Source organism: Muntiacus reevesi, chromosome 7 (genome assembly GCF_963930625.1).
Source record: "Muntiacus reevesi chromosome 7, mMunRee1.1, whole genome shotgun sequence".
Classification (NCBI taxonomy): Eukaryota; Metazoa; Chordata; class Mammalia; order Artiodactyla; family Cervidae; genus Muntiacus; species Muntiacus reevesi.
The window spans coordinates 59,973,260-59,994,852 of record NC_089255.1 but is presented as its reverse complement, the minus strand read 5'-3'; the positions used below and the strand labels follow the sequence as shown (position 1 = coordinate 59,994,852).

Below are 21,593 nucleotides of genomic sequence, written 5' to 3'. Positions count from 1 at the left end.
ATGGAATTTAAAAAGATAGTAACAATAATCCTATATGCAGGACAGAAAAAGAGACACAGATGTATAGCACAAACTTTTGGACTCTGTGGGAGAAGGCGAGAGTGGGATGATCTGAGAGAATAGCATTGAAACATGTATATTATCAAGTGTGAAACAGATAACCAGCCCAGGTTGGATGCATGAGACAAGTGCTCAGGGCTGGTGCACTGAGAAGACCCAGTGGGATAGGATGGGGAGGGAGGTGGGAGTGGGGATCAGGATGGGGAACACATGTAAATCCATGGCTGATTCATGTCAATGTATGGCAAAAAGCACTACAATATTGTAAAGTAATTAGCCTCGAACTAATAAAAATAATTGGGGGAAAAAGGAAACACTGGAAGCAAATTCACAAAAATGTTATAATGGAGGTTATTTATGGATAATAAAATTACAAAGACTTTCCCCCCACCCACAAAAGGCCTTAACAAACTTTTTAGTATATACTGCTTTTATAATCAGGAAAAACTACAAAAAGAAAAAAAAAAGTGGCACATATTTATCTTCTCAGTCTTTCTAATCAATTATGACAAACTAGCTCCATAACTCAAAACACCAAACGGTGGGCAACTAGGGATGCAAGCACAAAAACAGTTTTGTTTAGCATATAACAAAACTGAAAAGAATAGTCTGTATTACTTCTAATAACAACTTTACTTACGTGGTAACTGTGGTGTTTTACTGTCATGTGAACGGTAGTCTTCATGAGGGACAGACTTGTCATCCTAATTGCAAAAAAGTTTATTATATGGTTAATATTTAACTTAAAAGATCTCTAACATAGAAGAAAGCAGATAAAATTTGAGGTTGGAGAGTTGAAGTGATATATAGGAACTCACCATTTTCACATGCATAGGTCTATCAAACAAAAACTGCCCATTGAACATAGCTGTTGGTTCAGTCAAGGAAAGCCAGTTAGGACAACTATGAAATTATACCTGAACACAAACACATTTTTAATAATCATATTTAGCATCAAACTACCCCTAATATTTTAATCAACATCTTTTAATATTTTACTTATTTGTATTAGTCTCTTCCACATACTCAAAGAAAAGCTTCAATTCTTTGCTTTATAGTTTTATTTTATAAAAAATTCAGCTACTGAAAAGAGAAAACTAACTAGGCATCATTTAAAGCGACTATGTTAATGTACAATGAGATACATTACTGTCAACAACATATATACAATTAGTTGTAGTAGGAAGAGAAAGTAGGAAAAAGTTAATACCAGGCCTGTATAATATGGCTAATTCAAGTTTTAAGAGTGACTTTAGTACTTGGACATAATAAAGGTTTTATGCACTGGAGACCAAATTCTAACACACATTTCTAAGTAAGGCAACCTTAAATTCCATGATCCCCACAAAATGGTATCAAACTTCAACCTTATTAAACAACACTAAAGTGCAAATCAGGATACAAATAGCTTGAACTGCTTCAATTGCTTGTTCAAAAGTGACTGTGCCCATTCCTCTGCTCTTGCCATCTTTGTCTTCTTTAATATCTGCCCGCTTTACAGTTCCAGCTATGCTGAACACTTCCTTTAGCTTCTTCCAACCAACTTTGAAGTCAAGCTTAATATAAAATCATATAGTTACAAACCTATTAACCCCTCTCCCCACTTAAAATAATACAAATCATTTCTAAATTCTCAAAAACATAAAGAATTCTAATTCTTGTAAAACAGTGTATCAACAGTATCAAATAGAAACATCTTAAGTTGTTAAAGATCAGTAAGCAACATCTATGTTGTTCCTTACCCTTGATTTTTTTAAATTCTCAAAACAGCCTCTCAGTGCTGCTCAGTCCTGTTTTGTACATTTGAAACTTTCATATCTATTTTTACTGACAGAAATTCAGATTTTGGAAAGTATGATTGATATCACTGACTTTCAAAAGCTTAAGACAAACCAACAACATGCACATTCACAAATATCAAATCTAAAAGAAATCCACTTAACCAATATGACTAAAATCACATACAATAATAGTACATAATATCAAGAACTGTTTGTTTATAAATTCCACAGTTCTATTTTCAAAAATCCTAAATACTTGTGTTTACACTTTAACCTTGTATTTATGGACTCAAATTGGGTTTGAGTTTATAATAATTACTGTTTCGCTTTAGTTAAAAACAAGTAAAATGTTTTATAAACCTGTAACCCATTCATCTAATAATCTCATGATTAGAACTAAATATCTGAATGGCAAAATTTTAGAGTAAAGCTTAAACTTACATTAGCAACAAAAATTGTGGAACCAAGTCTACCAGCCTGCAAATTACTGATAACCTCAGGAGGAATGTTTGGATTATTGAGAATGGAAGGTGGTAAATTCATCAATCCCGATCCCATATCGGGTACATGTCCTCCTGGAAATGATCCTCCTGTTCGTTGCAATGCCCTACGAGCATTTTCTCCATCAGGATCCTATAACATATAGTGAATGTTAAATGCCACTATATACATCAGTAAATCTATACCACTAAAATAACAACTTCAAGTTCTACAGCAGCTATCCAAACTGGCTCAAATTACTGGCCCTCTTGAGTGAACTTTTTTCTCATCCAGAGAATCCAGTCCCATAAAAACCTGTGGACAGACAAAAGATTTCAGTCTCCAGGGATGTCAATTAAATACCTCTTTCCAATCACTAAAGTCACTTAAGAACTTGAAATTAGTTTAATTTTGTCCTCACACAGGTATACAAATATATGGCACATACACATACAAATAACTCAAAGAGGAACAGATACTTACTGTGACTCTTTCCTTTTCAAAATGCAGTAATGATGAATCCTCACCACTATATACCCAAAGCAATGTCAAATTCACATTACCTCAAAGCTTTCAACAGCAGAACAAACTGTTACAAAACCCAGAAATACTGGGGTAGAGGGGAACTGTTACAATTTGCAAATTTTATTCCTGAACAAAAGAGAATTATACACTTTCCAACCTCAACAATGATTACAATTTGAGATGGAGGGAAGAGGAAGATAAAGAAAGGCTAAGTACCAAGTAAAGAATGGTACTAAACATTGTTTGGTTTTGTTTTCTTTAGTTCATTAACTTTTAAGAGAAATATTCTGCCTTTAAACAAAACAAAAAAAAGGCAAGCTTAAACATACTTCTCACTTATCTCAGTAGAGTACAAAAACAAAAATCACATAAACGCACAGACTACTACTATCTGCAACACCAAATGATTACGATTCATGTAACCATCTACACTCTACTCTGCTGGTCCTGGTCAGGGAATTCTAATGAAAAGAATTAGAATTGGGTGACTTTAATAAATTTTATAGGAAAGCTAAGAGAACAGAAGGTGAAGTGAATGTAAGAATAAAGGTATTCTGGCATTCAATGTATTCCATCGTGATGGAGAAATAAAAAGAAATACAAAAGCAAAGAAGTGTTCTGAAGAATGCTACATAACTTTCCAAATTAATAAATAAATGCTTCAGGCCTAAGGTTTCAAAAACTTGCACAAATACAAAACTGAGAATAGTGGTTACCCATGGTGGAAGGAGGAGGACTTAGCAGGGGAAATGCTTCATGAGCCATTAAGATAGTTGGTTTCTCCTTAACATCTTAATGCTAATAAAGCATATTGCTATATTTTCATTTTTATTATATGACATACATATAAACATATACACACAAAATACACACATATCATAAAGCATATATATATTACAACTTATGTAAAACCAACTACTATACAGCATGGTTTTTAGTCCTCCGTTCCCATTAGGTGTCTGTCTGTCACTGTCTACTTTTGCTATGAGAGGGCCTGTAAGTTTACAACTGCTACTAAGCACATTTAAGTAAATTTTAAAATGTAATTCTAATATCTGTTAATGAACACTGGAAATATATTTTTCCCTAGATTCAAACTAGTATTTCTCGGCAATGATCCTAGCCACCCATATGAAAATCATATAATTTCAAGAAAGGAACCTTTAGAGATAATAATCCAGAAAAGTTAACTGAATAAAGAACACCTCATCATTTAGCTCAGCCAACGCAATCATTCTTCTCTTTAGGAAGTTAAAAACAAGAAGTACTCCATATCACCTTGGATCACATAAATCTGTTATAGGGTCTCTGAAATATTACCAAGGATCTACAATGCACTAAAACTTAAAAGAACAGAAACAGTATGGGCTTTGTTCCCAGTTAAAAAAAATAACAAAACAAACACAGAACCTATAATACTTGTCTTTTTTTTTTTTTTTTTTTGGCCCCACTGTGGGGCTTGTGAGATCTTAGTTCCTGGACCAGGAATTGAACCCCAGCCCTTGGCAGTGAGAACACAGAGTCCTAACTACTGGACCACCAGAGAATTCCCTGTAATACTTGTCTTTTGAAGAGGAATAGGAAACATCATAAAAAAGCAAGTCATGATCCTCAAAATAATAATTTCCTATATGGTGGTTGTTCTACAAATGTTACTTCCTTATGGGAAATTATTAGGGTATCAACACATTTCTAAAAAATTGGCCCTGGCTTATGCGTGAAAATTATTTAATACCAAATAAATGGCACAGCTTACTAGAGTCTAAACTTCCTCTACCAATTTTCTACTTCTCAGTAAAAATATTAACAACAAAAATGAAAAACCCCTAGGCTCAAACAGAATTAGAGAAACTCAGAAGCTGACTCCAATAAAGGGATACGGGATACTTTTATTTGCTGGCAGCATGGCCTTTAATTTCAAGATATTTTTCATCTCATTTCCAGGAACACAAGACCAAGGACCAAGTTACACTCCCACCTTGTGCAGCAATAACAACAGTGTCAAAATTATTATTACAGTTAACTTGTCACACAGCTAGAAAATGATAGAGCTGGGACTCAAACCAACATCATACTACATTAAATTGTGACTGACAGTACTGTTTCACAATGATTTGTATCCATGTTGGTGGAAACTCTTCAGCATCCCAAGATTATATCCTCTGTTGTTTCTTATTACAGACTTTAAAAAGGATATACTCCTAAGTGGTGTGTGATCAAACTATTTAGGTAAGATTAACAATATGAACTAAAGAGAGACATGAAAATGATTTCTATTCAAAGGAGCCATTTTCAAGGTTAATTTAATAGCTAACTGTAAACAGTTTTTCATTTTATTTTCTGATCATTCTTTTGTCAACATATTTACACTGCTTCACACAAAGTGAACATCTTCATTTTAGGGGAGGCATCTAAACATCTCCACTTGTATATAAGTTCTGGTTATATATTTCACTAATAGATTTATAACTTTTCTTAAGTTTTAAACAGGGATAGTTTCAGGTTAATTTTATTAAAAGTGAGTATCAATTTCATTTAAATCTATAAGGTATTTGAATTATGAAGTAAACTTTATCAACTACAAGAATACTTACAATATTTTTCAAATCTGACAACACAATCTGAAAACTGAAAGCGTTTATACCAAACAAAGTCAGCATCTGAAGTTTACCCTCTTTAAATTTCTGTACCCTATAATTTTTACAAGTCATACACTATGCTTATAATAACTGGTGACAAATCAAATACATAGGTTATTGCTTAAGAGCAAATATGAAATCATGTACAAGCAAAACTGTCATCAATTATATAACACTTTAATAAGCATCTATGCTTTAAAAAAAAAGGTTGTAATCAGATAAATAACATTACCACATGAAAATCCAAAGAAGTCATGTCCTTTTATTCAAATGTTTAAATTAATACAAGAAATCTTACCTCTTTAATATTCAATGGTCTTCCACTAAGGTCATATTTGTTCATTGTCTCTAGTGCTTTCTTGACAAATTCTTCATCTTTGAATTCAACCACACTTAATGGGAAAAAAATTTATAGGAAATGTTTATGTACTAAGATTTTTTTCCAATCATAAATTTAAATTTCACTTAAGATACTAAAAAAAAATTCTTACCCACAACCCTACATCCAGGTAGATTTGTCAATATATGCAAAAGAAAAAAAAGTTTTGGATCAGTAGATGAAGTTAACGATAGATTCTAACATTTAAATTATTAAAACAATTGATAATGCAATCAATCACTCTGTCTTTTACACCTCCAGAAAATAACAGGCAAATGACCGCAAATTTCCTATAAATTTTTAGATCTATCCATTTAAGACTGTAGAATCTAGCATCTAAGAAGCACATTTTTACTTTTAGATGACTGTTCTTTAAAACTAAAGCAATGTCATTGCACAAATTCAATCAAGGAAATAACTGAAGGCTCTCAAATACCTGTCCTTACATTGTTATATGTATTTTTGAAAAATGTATGGTGTACAAATAGTTTTAAAGTAAATTTTCCAATTTTATTTTTATAAAGTTCTCAAAGAAAACTGGCTGCACACAATTTAATAACATCCAGTTGTAACTATGTTTTAAAAAATTTATGCTAAAGAAACAAAGTAGTAGAATCATTTTTTAAATAGTTCCTTGTCATAATTATTATTCAAAGTGCCCTTCGAATGTGATTACATAAGTTTTATTTCTCATGCACCCAACTGGCTTTTGCTAATATAATTAAACATTTTTTAAAAGGTTTCCATTATATTCTTCAATATGTTGCTTTTGTTGCTAAAAATAAAAATCAACCAATTCCTTCTCTGTCAATTTAATCATCAATGTTTTTATATTCATCCAATTAGTCAGAGCACTGCCTTTTATGTAGTCCTGTAGGCTACCAAATTAAGCTCTTCAGTGCAAGTTTCAAACATACATTCTGAAATAACACCTTTAAGCTACAGGCCTCTCGTGGAACTCTGAGGAAATATTATCAATTCAGTGACTTTTAAAATATCCTTGAAGACATCAGAACACAACAACAAAAAAATCCTGTATTAAAATCTATTGGCTAAGAAGCATTACCTTTGAGCATTAGAAAAGTGAATGCCCTTTATGAGCATTTTCAAAACCCACCTCTTCAAGGCAGCTAGGTTGGTTTGTATGTCAGACTTGCTAGTATAAAGCCTCAAATCTTTCATAATAGAGTAAAACAAAATGAAACTTAAGTTTCCAAAAATTGGTACAAGTATTATACAAAAAGTAAACTGCTGAGGAACTTTTAAACCTCAAGCAGATTATTGCCCACAGCACTTACCCTTGATTTTCCTTCCGCATCCTTAAAGAGCTCCACGTATGTAACCTCACCAACTACATAAGACATACAAAAGGAAGATACCAAGAAACAATACATTTAAACACCAGTATCTTGCTTTACTGCACACCTGTGCACAACTCTACAGAAAAGCACCTATTATTCACCAACAATCAAAACCAGACCAACATACCTCCTGTCAATGGCTATGTAAATTTAACTAATTTTCAGAAATGTACATCATCCACATTCTCTAAAAAAGCTAACAACCATATTAACCTAATTCATGCTACAGATCATATTTTGGCCAGCATGATATAGTTGGTGAACAAATGCACATATACATACAAAAGGTCCCTTAGCCTATCATATTAAAAACATCAACATTAGCACTTTTCAAATAACTTTGGTCGCCTACACACAACAGCTGTTTTAAGGTGACTTTCTACCTGAATGTCTTCAAATCATGTTTGCCGTCAGTAAACTAAATTTACAAGTCATGCTTCACAGCAAGCCACACACTTTCTAAATAAAGTCAGTGAATAAAACCAATCAAATAGTTGTCACCTTACAACAGATACACCAATGCAAAAAAATTTTTTTTATTTATTAGATCAGCCTCAAAACCAAGTACATAGTTTGCAGGACTATTGAAACTCAATTTTTCAAGAGATAACAAAACTAACTTTTACAAGATCAAGTATTAAAATGATTTTTCCCCAAAACAAACCATATATATAAAATGAAGGTTTTCAGGTTATTCTGAAAACAAAACTGCAACAGCAGTAACGCAATTTTAATATAGAACTGCAGAGACAGCATCATGGCATTCATGACAATGCAAACAAAATGAATTCCACAGCCAGATTCCAGACTCCACCAAGATAATAACAAAACAGCTTTTGGAAAAAGAAATAATCAGACCTTATTATTCATACTTTAACACACTAAATGTATTGCTTACCTAATGCAATAGTCCTTTAAAAAATCTATAAAAACTTCAACTAGACAAAGCAATCACTTTTAACAAAATTCTTGGTGGCATGCATATGTTGGCTCGCTCCTTCCCCACTAACATGGCAAAAAAAAAAAAAAACTTCATTTATCCATACTACCTTGTAATGAAATTGTACCAAGTGAAAGAAGAGGAAAAGATTAATTTATGTGTCAAGAAATAAATAAAAATCAATCTTTTGAGTCTGTGTGGCCAAGAGGAATGAAAAAAGTCTGCTTATCTCCCTCCCCATTCTAAAGGAAGATTATCCAACAGTGAGTTTATCAAAAAATAGTTACCTTTTTCTCTCATTAGATCTTTAATAGCTTGCCATTTCATGTCATATGGGATGTTGCTAATAAAAACTCTGTTACGATTTGGACCCTTCTTTTCTCCAGTGCCTGAATTCTTATCTTTTGAATAAGGATGGAATCTATTGGCCTTCTTATTCCCTGTAGATTTTTCTTTTAATTCAGATTTCTCTTCTTTGACTGATTCATCATTCTCTCTGCGAATTAAAAACAAAACAGAACAACAAAAAGAAAACTTCAGTGGTGCTTCCAATAGTGGAAGTCTATGTTAAAATAAGTATTTCACATTTATCACTTCAGAAAATTCTCCCCTAAGTTAGACCTAAGGAAAGCAGCTGGAGGGTCAACTACTGGCTTTGAAATTGCCCAATCAATGTCTTTTCAAAGCAATGATTTCAGCATATTACCAAAGTTCTCAATTAACAGCCCTTCTTTTTTCCATATTAAATAGCTGCAGCATTCAAACAAACCCAGTTTTTCCCATCATACTACTTAATAAATGTTTTAGAACCTAACAAGAGGGGGAAATGGGTGATTTTATTCCTAGAGTATATTAAAACTCCCACCATTAATGGAGAATTAACTTTCTGGGCCTCATGCAGAACTCTAAAAACTTAATTTACAAAATGACACACTGAAAAAGTTCATATCTTAAAGGTTAACAGTTTCCTCCCAGAATTTTTCTCCTCCATTGCTTAAAAACATAATCAAAACACAACTGTATCTGTATCTATACACTCCCCATATGACTCTCATAATTTTTGTCTCTTCACAGTTTTGACCAACCTGATAAGGTATCCTATTATTTTCATGTTCAGTATTTCTGTTTTAACCTATAAATTAGGATAGGGTATTTCACAGAATCGAGCCATTTTTATTAAGAGTAATATCTATAACAGCTGGGATGGGATGGAGGAGAGAAGCAGTACTTAAATGCAACATGAACCAGAAATGTATAAATCTACTTTTTAATGAGGCCCTAACTGGAAAAACATTTAAAAGACTGTAATCACATTTCAATTACATGATGCTATTCACCAAGCATTTGTAACATGTAAGTTAACACTTAAAGTAAATCCTAAAGATAAAAATTTGGATATACATTTTAAAAATGTAATTTACTTTTCAAAAGCAATCTTTAACAGTTAAGAAGTAACAATAGATTTCTTTTAAGTCACCAATTATCCGACTGAACTTAAAAGTATTTAATTAAAACTTCGATTTGAAAGCAATTTTTCACAAACATATACTAAGAAAAATCTCTGAGAATGATGCCCTAGGTTTCCTGGATTATCCTGACAACCAATCAGGTTTCATAATCCAGGCTCCATATTAACTTCTAAACCAAGCAACTGTGTGATTAATACACTGCAGTACTTCACACACACCTCTAATTGTAGTCACTTGTTCCACAATACATCAAACTTTTCAGATAACTGTTTTTCTGAGCAGGAAACAACCCAGCCATGTGTACAGTATGTAAAATGCTAGAGAACAAAAACCATCTGCAGTGATAGTAACACGTGCTTGACAAATGTTCATTTTTGAACAAATAGTTAATTAAGAAACCATACTCATCTGAGCACAGATGATGCTACTATCTGCCAGAAAAACTGCTAAAAATCAAGGAAGACACATTAGGGCCAAATATGCGTTGCCACCTCTTCAGACCTAGACAGGGACACCTTCACTATCAACATCTTCCCTCATTAGAAATGGCATGCCTGGAAGTGATCTCCTCAACTGTACTCTAGCAAGTACTTACCTGTCTAAACAGAGTGGCACTCCTATAAATGGCAGCAAGCAGTCAAAAGCCACAGAGGACCCTGTTTCCCGGGTACATCAGATACAAGAACAAATCCTTCTTTCCATCCCCCAAAGAACCTATTTATATAGTCTGAATTCAACAAGTATTTTTAAAGTAAGTTTCTGTTCAGGTGAGCAGACAGCTATATAGTCCCTATCCAAATACCCATTCCCCTGCCATTTTCTTCTGAAGTAAAATCAATTATGAAAATTGCACAAAGTTCTGAATTATGTTTTTTTATTCTTACATGGATGTTGTAAAGTTACAACAATCTGACAACTCCACTAAAAAGCAATAATGTAGGATCATTATTACTAATCCTTTGAGTAGTAATAATATAATCCCTTGAGTAGTAAAGGCTTCCCTGACAGCTCAGTTGGTAAAGAATTCACCTGCAATGCAGGAGACCCCAGTTTGATTCCTGGATCAGGAAGATCCCCTGCGGAAGGGACAGGCAAGACACTCCAGTATTCTTGGGTTTCCCTGGTGGCTCAGATGGTAAAGGATCTGCCTGCATTGCTGGAGACCTGGCTTCAATCCCTGGGTTGTGAAGATCCCCTGGAGAAGGGAAAGGCTACCCACTTGAGTAGAGTCAGACTCTAGGGACTTTCACTTTCACTTTTGAGTAGTAAAGGATATGCTCTTTACTGCTCAAGGGATTACCAGAGGGAGAGACGGTGTTCCATGTTTTTCCCAATTAGTGGCATCTTAAAGGTACTGCTAAACTGCTCATCTACAATGCACAAATTAAGATTACTATGGAAGGTAAGATCACTGTAGTTGCTAAAGGTATGGTCTGATCGTTAAGAAAGTGAACTATAATAATAGGGGAGGGGTGAGAGGAACATTCAAGAGGGAGGGGATACACGTATACTTCTGGTGGATTCATGCTGTTGCATCACAGAAATCAATGCAACACTGTAAAATACAAATAAATTTTAAAAAAGAAACTGAACTATAATTACTCAATTTCTGAACTCATTTCTATGTCATAAATACACTATGGGAAAGACATATGTGAAAATTCTTAAGGCAAAGTGTTACATAATATCCAACTATTGGCACTATATTCAGAATTCCATGTAATAATTACCAAACTATTCATCTAAGAAATCTCCCTTTTAATGTATTTGAAATACTATGATGATTCTATGTTACAAAAACATTATCTACTCTTAAGACTGAATTACGTCTACCTAAATAACTTCACTTTCTGAAAAAGCAGTATCCAACATCAAATGAGGACCTAGTTTTAATATATGACTTTGAAAGCATAATGCCAAAATTAAGCCAGTTCCATTCTTTACTCCTAATATGATAAAAACACTATTCTACTTCCAACACTACACTTTGCACCAATGCTTAGTATTTTGTACAAGCATCATAATGTAACTCTCAATTTCCATATGCTCCAAGTTGTTAGTCACACACGAATAATGAAGAGTTATAACAACACTGCTATTTTTCCTCCCATTCACTTAAGAAAAGGAGAACTAGTATACCATTTTGGCATAAAGAAAAAGACTAGACCTAGGGAAACATCTTTAATTTCCTGTCAAAAGATGTGAACATGCCAAATAAATCCTCTGTACATGAGTTTCATGATTATATGAAAGCTCACTTTGGCATTTCTTAAATGTTTACTGGGCGTTTTTAAATACAAAGAGGAGTAAGACATAGCTGATGTCGACATAGGTGTCTCCGTGCTCAATTACTATTGAGCCTACTACTGACTAGCCTCAGTAAAAATCATTTCAGTCTTGATGAACAGCACTCTGTTTACCTCTAAGCAGCATACACTTTAAGGCAATATGTGGCCATTTTTATCAGTGCTACAAGTTCTTATCATTAAGAATATATGGTGAATCAACTCAAGGTTTATGTGTTGGGTTGTTGACTACTTCAGTTGGTGCCCTAACAACAAAAAGGTTGTTAGGCTGATGTAGGTAAATGTCTCTAGTTACTTAATGTGAGTGACCCAAGCCTATGTGCTCACTTAGTGTCTGATTCTTTGTGATCCTATAGACTGTAGCCCATTAGGCTCCTCTGTCCATGTGGTTTTCCAGAAAAGAATACTGGAGTTGGTTGCCATTTCCTCCTCCAGAGGATCTTCTCAACCCACGGATCAAACACCCAGGTCTCCTGCATTGGTAGGCAGATTCTTTGCCACTGTGCCACCTAGGAAGCCCAAGTGATCCATGATGGTCTGTTTACATTCTTAAGGAACAGACAGTACAAGAAACCCCTGATAGTAAACTGGTTTCTTTACACAACTGGGAAAAGAGGTAGGGAGAAAGATGAGTTATAAGCAATATGAAAAGAATCTGCATTTGTATTTACTGGTAACATTTCTTCACCTTTGCTTCAGTAAGAAGTGAAAGTGATTCTTTCCCCACTTCTTGCTTCTGCTGTCTAGCTACACCCCCATGGGACTTTAAAAGGGATTAGAGCCTTTTAGATCTCATGGAAGTTCAGATACCAGCTTTATCTGTAACAAGACTATTATACTAATCATACCCAAGTACAGTAGGGCTCCTCTCCATATTTCAAGGTTGTACTTATTGATAAGGAGGTGGCAGGCCCATATTACGATAAAACAAAGTACTTCTTATTTCTCAGGAAAGGTAGAAAATGCTTCATTCACTTTTTTGGTCTTCAGTTACTAAGTGCACCAGGTTCCACCTAGGAACAAACTCCACTAGGAGATAAGTCAAATCTCCTATACCCGCAGCTCTGTTTTGCCTAGAAGATACTGCCCAATCTATCCAAATCCAACTGAGAGCAAGAGTACATAGCAGAGCTGGGAGACCTACTTTATTTCATCTGCAGTCAACCCTTAGACTGGTCCAGTTCTTACATAGTGTTACAGACATTCTTATACAAAAGAAAAGTAAGAACCTTTATCTTTCCTACTTTAGTGTGAACATTATCTTCACTCCTTTCTAGTAGCGTTTTCACAAAATTATTAACATACTTTCAACTTCAGGTTTAAAGAGCTGGGCATGTGCAGATGAAATGTCTGACTTCATACTCTTTCTATATAACAAGAACAAAGGGAAGCACAGCATTTCCTTTTAACTGGAAATTATTATGACTCGAACCGACCACATTCTTCATCGGCACTGATGACAGCTGCAATGTTTTAAGTACTGGGTTTCCTTCAACTAAAAAATTATCTTATTTTACCAAAATTAAGATCCTACCATCCCGCATTGAGTTTTTTTAAAAAAGCCTGTGTGGCTGACAAACAGGGGGAAGCGGTAAGGGAGGGGGCGGAGCAAGGCACCACGCACCGTTCCTTTTTAAAGTACCTCTCACCAATTCAAGGATAACACAATGGATTCGGTCTCACAGCACATTACTAAACTTCCTCTTGGTATACAGATCAGTTAAGAAATGAATACACACTTTAGAAAACAACAGTGAACTTATAAAGCTCAGAATAAGGCAGGGAAGATGGGGCGGGAGCGGGGGGGGGCGGTGCGGATATTCCTTTTACAAACGTTCTCGGTGGTTAAGAGGAAATGTCCGATGATGTCATCCCTAGTTACTCCCTAGTGATGAACACTAACTATTGGCCTTTAAAGGGGGGTACCATTTTCCTGCAAATCGTGGCGACCGCCGAGTTTTGTGTAAGGGTTCTCCAACCGAAGTCCGGGAAGAGGGGGTGACTCGCGGTCTTGGGTCAGTAGCAGGAGAGGGTAGCCCCCAGCCCCGCATCCGGGTTCCCCCGGTTCGGTGCGGGCGGGGAGGGCCCGGGAGAGGGCCGACTGCACCTGCACCAACCCGCCGCCCACGGCCCGGGGACGGTTATCCTCCGCCAAGGCTCAGCCCCGGCTTCGGCACCCCCAGCCCCCAGGTCGATCTCCCGCCCCCCACCTCGTCCCGGTCCCCTGAGGAAAAGACAATACATTTTAACGCCATTGGAGCTGCTGCTGTGCTGCGGAGGCTGCTTCTCCTGCTCGGGCGGGTGAGGTTCTCGCCGGGGCTCGCCCGGCGGCTCCGAGGGCTGCCGATGCGGGCTGTCGTCGCCAGCGGCCCTAAGCACCTCAGGCTTGTCGGCGTCAGCCATCCCGCCGCTACGGCCTCCCCCTCCGCCGCCTGCGCCGAGGGGCTCCGAGCGCGACAATGGCGGCGGCCGGCAAAGCGGTAACGGATCCCGATTTGAAAAGGCCCCGAGCGCTCAGTTGCCCGGATCTCGCGAGAACCAGTCGCGGCTGGGAGACTGAGAGATGGTGTGAGCTGGTGGAGGGGAGGGAGTGGGACTGCGCGGGGAGGGGAGTAGAAGGATGGGTTGGTGGCGTGTGTGAGCCACCATGGCCGTAGTCGGTCCTGCTCCCGCCCAAGGAGGGCTTGATTCGTCCTGAAGCCCGTGGTAGGGCAGTGTTCTGAGCCCCAGCCCCTTCAGTCCTGTGGCACCCAGGGGGGTCTTCACTAACAAAAGTCGGCTCTGGGTGTTAGAAATCCCTAGGGCTCTGAAACCTAGACTATTCTAATCATTTCCCGTAGGGGCAATTTAAATAAGAGACGCACACACCGCTTGGCATCTTTAAAAACGTCTGCTAATCTTCAGACTCCCCTTAGAAATCCTTTGAATAATGCAAATAAATCACTTGCTACTTCAGTGCCTAAGCACCCTGTGGACATTCAATAAATAGTCATTGATGACTGGTTGCAATTCACCAGAAAGAATGGTTTTGAATTCCTTTGAGTTCTGGTTGTTCTAGGGAATAAGGCAAAAAGGAAGACGTAAAGTTTTTAATTCTCCAGGCATAAATCAATGAAGAGAATCTATACTTTTCATAAGAAACCTACTAGACTAGCCAATAATGAACACTTGGGGTTTTGGTTGTGTTTATTATATGCTGATGGAAATTAGATTTGAAGCAGTTACAGGTTCTCAAGCAAATTTAATTACCGTATGGAGTTTTAAAATATAGTCATAGGTATTTTCCCCCCTAAGTATGAAAAAGAAACTCATTAAACTTAATCAACTTCTAACTTGGGAGTACTATAATAATATTTCACATTGAAATAACCTTTTTCAGCTGAAAAGTTCAAAGACCTTACCAAAGCTTTCTTTTCTTAAAGAAGCAAACATGTATGATTTTACATGCTTTGCTAAATATCATGCACACATTAGCGGTAAAGCTGTAGTTAGAAACTAATACTCAAGTAATACATAATTTCCTCAATTTCCCCATTTCCTTGACATTTCAATGTGTAGGGTTTTTTCCCTTCAACTAAAAAATACCATAAAACAGCCAATCCTGTGCCAGAGGAGTTACTTCATCAAATGCACACACATAAAAATCAGAATTTTAATCATATGTGTACACTTGGTAAAATACTACTGTTTAGGGTGCCACTGACATTGTTTCAAAAACACAACACAGGCTGTTGTTACTCCATGAATTGTTTCTCCTCAGTCAGTTCTCCAAAATTTAGTATTTGGAGTAGCAGAAGTCATTGCATATTTGACACAAAAAAAACTGGGTTAAAAACCCTGCTCTGCCACTATCTGCCTGTAACTCCTTGGACTAGTCACTTAACTTTTCAATCTTTCCATAATAAATAAGGATAATAATACCTACCTAGCAAGAGTAAGATGAGGATTAAAAGAAAGCACTTTATGTAGGGTGAAGTGTTATATGAATATAAAGTAGTATTACAATTCCCTATCTCTCCAGGCTGAGCAGGGTTTTAATCAAAGAAAAGTCAAGTGATTTTCATAGAACTGAATTGTAAATACTTTCAAAACATCCATCACTCTCTGTTATTCTTTGGCTGTTATTGAATTTAAGATGAATACAAACCTGCAGTCTCATGTATAGTATATTCTTGCAAAATCTCAAAAAATTCAGTATAATATTTTTTAAGAGGACTTTATGCTTAAAACAAAGTAGTAAGAACATGAGGAATACAAAAATAGATACAGCCTATTCCCTATGAGGGGAGAACATTTATAAAAAGCACTATTTGAGTGCTGTAATTGAGACAAATATGAAGTATAATTAAAAATTTATTTACAAAATCAGGACTCTGGCTTGCATACTGTAGTGTGCTAATTAAAATGTTTCATTAAAATATTTATCTTGATTACTGAGCTTTTTGGCATCCTTTAAATGATGTACCTAAGACACGTACCTCCCTTACTGTAATTTAACTCTAGTCCTGATGAATGCATAAATGGCAGAGGTTAATTTCTATAGGGAGATCCGTGAGAACTTTGTAGAAGAGCTGAATCTCAAAAGATGGAGAGAACTGGGGCAGCTTCTGAAGAGAAAATCATGAATAACTACTATTTCATCTGACTGCTCTATAGATTGATCTTTCCTCCCTCACTTACAATTATATTGTTCTAACCTTAGCAAAATGTGAAAATAAATTTAAAAAGCACATTTGCTAACATACTGTTGCTACATTCCATTTCTATATTTTCCTTCCACATTTATTTTTTTAAGTCCATATACACATACTGAAAAATCTTGAGTAATGATTTAGCTTTTATCTTCTCATAATTCCTACTACAAAATTGATCCTTTGCAATGGCACAAAATGCATTACTGATGCAACCTCACATAACTACCTAGTTTTCTCTCTTACAAATTGAAATGTATTTGTAATAGAGTGGCAGAAAGAGAGAGGGTGAGATAGAGGGAGATTTAGGAAAGAACCATTATATTACACATACCTGGAAATTTAATCCTAAAATTCCAAAATATTTTCAACTAATAATTTGTGTATCATTTAGGAATTGTGTTGATAGTAACAGAGACTAGAAATAATACTGTCTTAAACAAGATAGAACTTATTATTCTTTTAAGTAAAAATAGTGTAGAGGAAGGCAACCCAGAGCAGGTATACTTGCTCCACAATTATCATGGACTCAGGTTTCTTCTGAGATATTGATGCCTTTAAACTGTGGTGTTGGAGAAGACTCTTGAGAGTCCCTTGGACTACAAGGAGATCCAACCAGTCAATCCTAAACGAAATCAGTCCTGACTATTCATCAGAAGGACTGAGGCTCAAGCTGAAACTCCAATACTTTGGCCACTTGATGTGAAGAACTGACTCATTGGAAAATGCCTTGATTCTGAGAAAGACTGAAGGCAGGAGGAAAGGGGATGACAGAGGATGAGATGGCTGGATGGCATCACTGACTCGATGGACATAAGTTTGAGCAAGCTCCGGGAGTTGGTGACAGACAGGGAGGCCTAGCGTGCTGCAGTCCATGGGGTCGCAAAGAGTCGGACAAAACTGAGCAACTGAACTGAACAGGTTTCTTCTGTCTTGACCTTTCACCACCCTAGTGTATGGCAAACATTTTAAAGGTCACCCTAGGGCCCAAGCTGGCTACTGGAGATCTAGGTATCTTGTCTGCATTGAAGGCAAGAAGCTGTTCAGAAAAGAAGGCTCCTATTCAGAAGTCTCACACAACACTTCCCACTCACAGGTCAAAACTTAGTCACATTATTGCAGGGAGAAAGCCAATTCTGACTCCATGTTGGAAACTGTTTCTATGACTTGCTTTTATTATTATAATCATACTCAATGGCTTGTCTGGTGGACCCTGCCCCCCTGCTAAACTAAAGTGCCTTTGTTCAGCTCATGGAGAGATAGTTTGTCCCTGTTCACCTGTGAAAAGAAGAGATTCGGTTCAGTTCAGTTGCTCAGTCATGTCCGACTCTTTGCAACCCCATGGACCGCAGCATGCCAGGCTTCCCTGTCCATCACCAGTTCCTGGAGCTTGCTCAAAGTCATGTCCATCGATTCGGTGATGCCATCCAACCTTCTCATAGTCCAGCTCTCACATTCGTACATGACCACTGGAAAAACCATAGCCTTGACTAGACAGACCTTTGTTGACAAAGTAATGTCTCTGCTTTTTAACATGCTATGTAGGTTGGTCATGCTTTTTCTTCCAAGGAGCAAGTGTCTTTTAATTTCATGGCTGCAGTCACCATCTGCAGTGATTTGGGAGCCAAAATAAATAAATAAATAAATAAATAAAGTCTCTCAATGTTTCCATTGTTTCCCACCTATTTGCCATGAGGTGATGGGACCAGATGCCATGATCTTAGTTTTCTGAATGTTGAGTTTTAAGCCAACTTTTTCACTCTCCTCTTTCACTTTCATCAAGAGGCTCTTTAGTTCTTCTTCACTTTCTGCAATAAGTGGTGTCATCTGCATACCTGAGGGTATTGATATTTCTCCCGGCAATCTTGATTCCAGCTTGTGCTTCAAACAGTCTGACATTTTGCTTGATGTTCTCTGCAGATAAGTTAAATAAGCAGGATGACAACATATAGCCTTGATGTACTCCCTTCCCCATTTGGAACCAGTCTGTTGTTCCATGTCCAGTTCTAACTGTTGCTTCTTGACCTGCATACAGATTTCTCAGGAGGCAGGTAAAGTGGTCTGGTATTCCCATCTCTTTAAGAATTTTCCACAGTTTGTTGTGATCCACACAGTCAAAGGCTTTGGCATAGTCAGTAAAGCAGAAGTAGATGTTTTTCTGGAACTATCTTGCTTTTTCGATGATCCAGCGAATATTGGCAATTTGATCTCTGGTTCCTCTTCCTTTTCTAAAATCAGTTTGAACATCTGGAAGTTCACAGTTCATGTACTGTTTAAGCCTGGCTTGGAAAATTTTGAGCATTACTTTACTAGCGTGTGAGATGAGTGCAACTGTGCGGTAGTTTGAGCAGTCTTTGGCATTGCCTTTTTTGGGGATTGGAATGAAAACTGACCTTTTTCAGTCCCGTGGCCACTGCTGAGTTTTCCAAATTTGCTGGCATATTGAGTGCAGCACTTTAACAGCATCATCTTTTAGGATTTGAAATAGCTCAATTGGAATTCCATCACCTCCACTACCTTTGTTCCTCGTGAAGCTTCCTAAGGCCCACTTGACTTCACATTCCAAGATGTCTGGCTCTAGGTGAGTGATCACACCATCGTGATTATCTAGGTTATGAAGATCTTTTTTGTATAGTTCTTTTGTGTATTGTTGCCACCTCTTCTTAATATCTTCTGCTTCTGTTAGGTCCATACCATTTCTGTCCATTATTGTGCCCATCTGTGCATGACATGTTCCTTTGGTATCTCTAATTTTCTTGAAGAGATCTCTAGCCTTTCCCATTCTATTATTTTCCTTTATTTCTTTGTATTCATCACTGAGGAAGGCTTTCTTATCTCTCCTTGCTTTTCTTTGGAACTCTGTTTTCAAATGGGTATATCTTTCCTTTTCTCCTGACGGCTGGACATTCCCTTGGAGATGCTTTGCAAAACTGAAAGCTCTTTCACTTTGCTTCCCCAGTGCATCTCCCTCTCTATTCTGCCTTTGACTTTAGTTCTTCATTGCTTCTTTCTCTCTCATCTATAAAGCAACCTGGCATCCAGACCCCAAGAAGATGGTTATTTTGAGGCACTAGCCTGCCATCTTGTTGGTCTGCCGGCTCCCTAATTAAAGTCTCTTCCTTGCCTCGACACCTATCCTGTGGCGAGCAGAGCGAGCTTGGACTCATAACAACATGACACACCCATCTGTAAGGGATGTTGGCAACTGGGCTCACTGTGCCTATGGTTCTGCTGCCAAAGAAGAGGATGGAGTGGCCACTAGCATTCTTTTTTGGCTTTAAGTACTGAAGGCAAAGACCAAGAATATGAAGTCAAAGAAATAGTATGTTTTTTAAGTCAGTTTATTTGGCTTTACAAAACTAAATGGTTGAATTTGAAGCCACTGTTTCCCAACTCTAGAAAACTGAAACTAAGAAAGGAATTTATAACTAAAAAATATCGCAGGTTATATTTGAAATACATATATAGTTCACTTTTTCACCATAGAAGTTCATTCTGTGATGAAAAAGTAGACATTGGTTATTATCACTTGAATGAATAGATTTATTCTGACAATTAACTGCTTACTCTTTTTCTGTCTTTTTCTTCTCTTCTTCTCCTATTACTCTGGGTAACTTAGGAGAATTTTTTTAGCATTTATAATTCTGAAATTACATACTTAAGAAAGTTCTCTACTAGTTAAGAGAAGTTTAGAATTAAGTCAGTTATCTGAATAATCCAGGCAGGAGTTCCATTTTCACCTCAATTATTCAAATAATTCAGATAATACCAACAGTGTTGCTTGAATTCCTTTAATAATTTTTCATTTTTCCACTTTACAATGCTCAGATCATTGCCCATTAACAGATTTACTTTTGAATTTTGTAAGCAATATTGGGACAGTTTTCTCCTTTGAAGACTAAACACTCCTTTAATTCCTGGGTACTTACTGGAGACTCAATTTTTTTTCACTGTCTTTTTTTTTTTTGGAGGAAAATTGCTTTACAATGTCATGTTGATTTCTTTCTAATTCCTTAAATCACCATGCCTTTTCCTCAATCTCCTTCCAGTAACTCCATTAAAAGAAAGATCAGAAGACCAAATTTCTAAGGGTTCTGCCCTACTTTCTTCCTATAGGTATAGCTAATCCCTCCTCTTCTGTAAGTCCATGAATTAGGTTTCCTCTGTCCAAAGCCATGGATACCATGTGGTAATATTTTTAACTATTCCAAATTTGGTATCCTAGCTCAAGGCAATGGCACCCCACTCCAGTACTCTTGCCTGGAAAATCCCATGGACGGAGGAGCCTGGTAGGCTGTGGTCCATGGGGTCGCTAAGAGTCAGACACAACTGAGCGACTTCACTTTCACTTTTCACTTTCACGCATTGGAGAAGGAAATGGCCACCCACTCCAGTGTTCTTGCCTGGAGAATCCGAGGGACGGGGGAGCTGGTGGGCTGCCGTCTATGGGATCACACAGAGTCGGACACGACTGAAGTGACTTAGCAGCAGCAGCAGCAGCAGCAGCAGCTCAAGGAGTATTCATGAAAATGATTATTGCATAGGAAACATTGTTTTTAACTTAATTGCCCTTTTTAGCAAGGTCATTTTCAATGTTTAGTTACCACATTTAGAAGGGACAATACATTTCTTAGAATGTTGCCTAATAAGGTCTAATCCACACACTGTTATGCATATTTGAATATAATCCTATAAATCATGGGTACCAACCCCAGAGACTCGGACAGGTAGCAGTCCTCAGCCTGGTAGGAACCCGGCCCTACAGCAGGACGTGAGTGCATGTGAGGGAACAAAGCTTCATTTGTCCCACCCCATCACTCCCCATCACTCACATTACCTTCCGAACCACCCCCTCCCTCCCCTGTTGGTGGAAAAATTGTCCCAGGTGCCAAAAAGGTTGGGGACTGCTGCTGTAAATGGTAATGATAGACTTAATAACTAAAATAATCCATATTCCTCTTC

At 37.0% G+C, this 21,593-nt stretch overlaps 1 protein-coding gene across 2 annotated transcripts in view; it reads right to left on the bottom strand.

Annotated features, from left to right (window-relative positions):
* The window catches only part of MYEF2 (myelin expression factor 2), a 34,012-nt gene extending 19,558 nt beyond the window's left edge, over positions 1-14,454 (bottom strand). The window contains exons 1-9 of one of the 2 annotated variants that reach the window (XM_065940023.1): positions 14,183-14,454; positions 8,453-8,661; positions 7,163-7,215; positions 5,977-5,984; positions 5,784-5,877; positions 2,283-2,474; positions 1,463-1,616; positions 879-928; positions 701-764 (exon numbers count right to left, since the gene is read on the bottom strand). In XM_065940023.1, the coding sequence (XP_065796095.1) occupies positions 701-764; positions 879-928; positions 1,463-1,616; positions 2,283-2,474; positions 5,784-5,877; positions 5,977-5,984; positions 7,163-7,215; positions 8,453-8,661; positions 14,183-14,343 (985 nt within the window). In that variant the 5' untranslated portion in view covers positions 14,344-14,454. The remainder of the gene's footprint in view (positions 1-700; positions 765-878; positions 929-1,462; positions 1,617-2,282; positions 2,475-5,783; positions 5,878-5,976; positions 5,985-7,162; positions 7,216-8,452; positions 8,662-14,182) is intronic. The other variant, XM_065940024.1, reaches the window with a different exon arrangement.
* Positions 14,455-21,593: the final 7,139 nt, after the last annotated feature.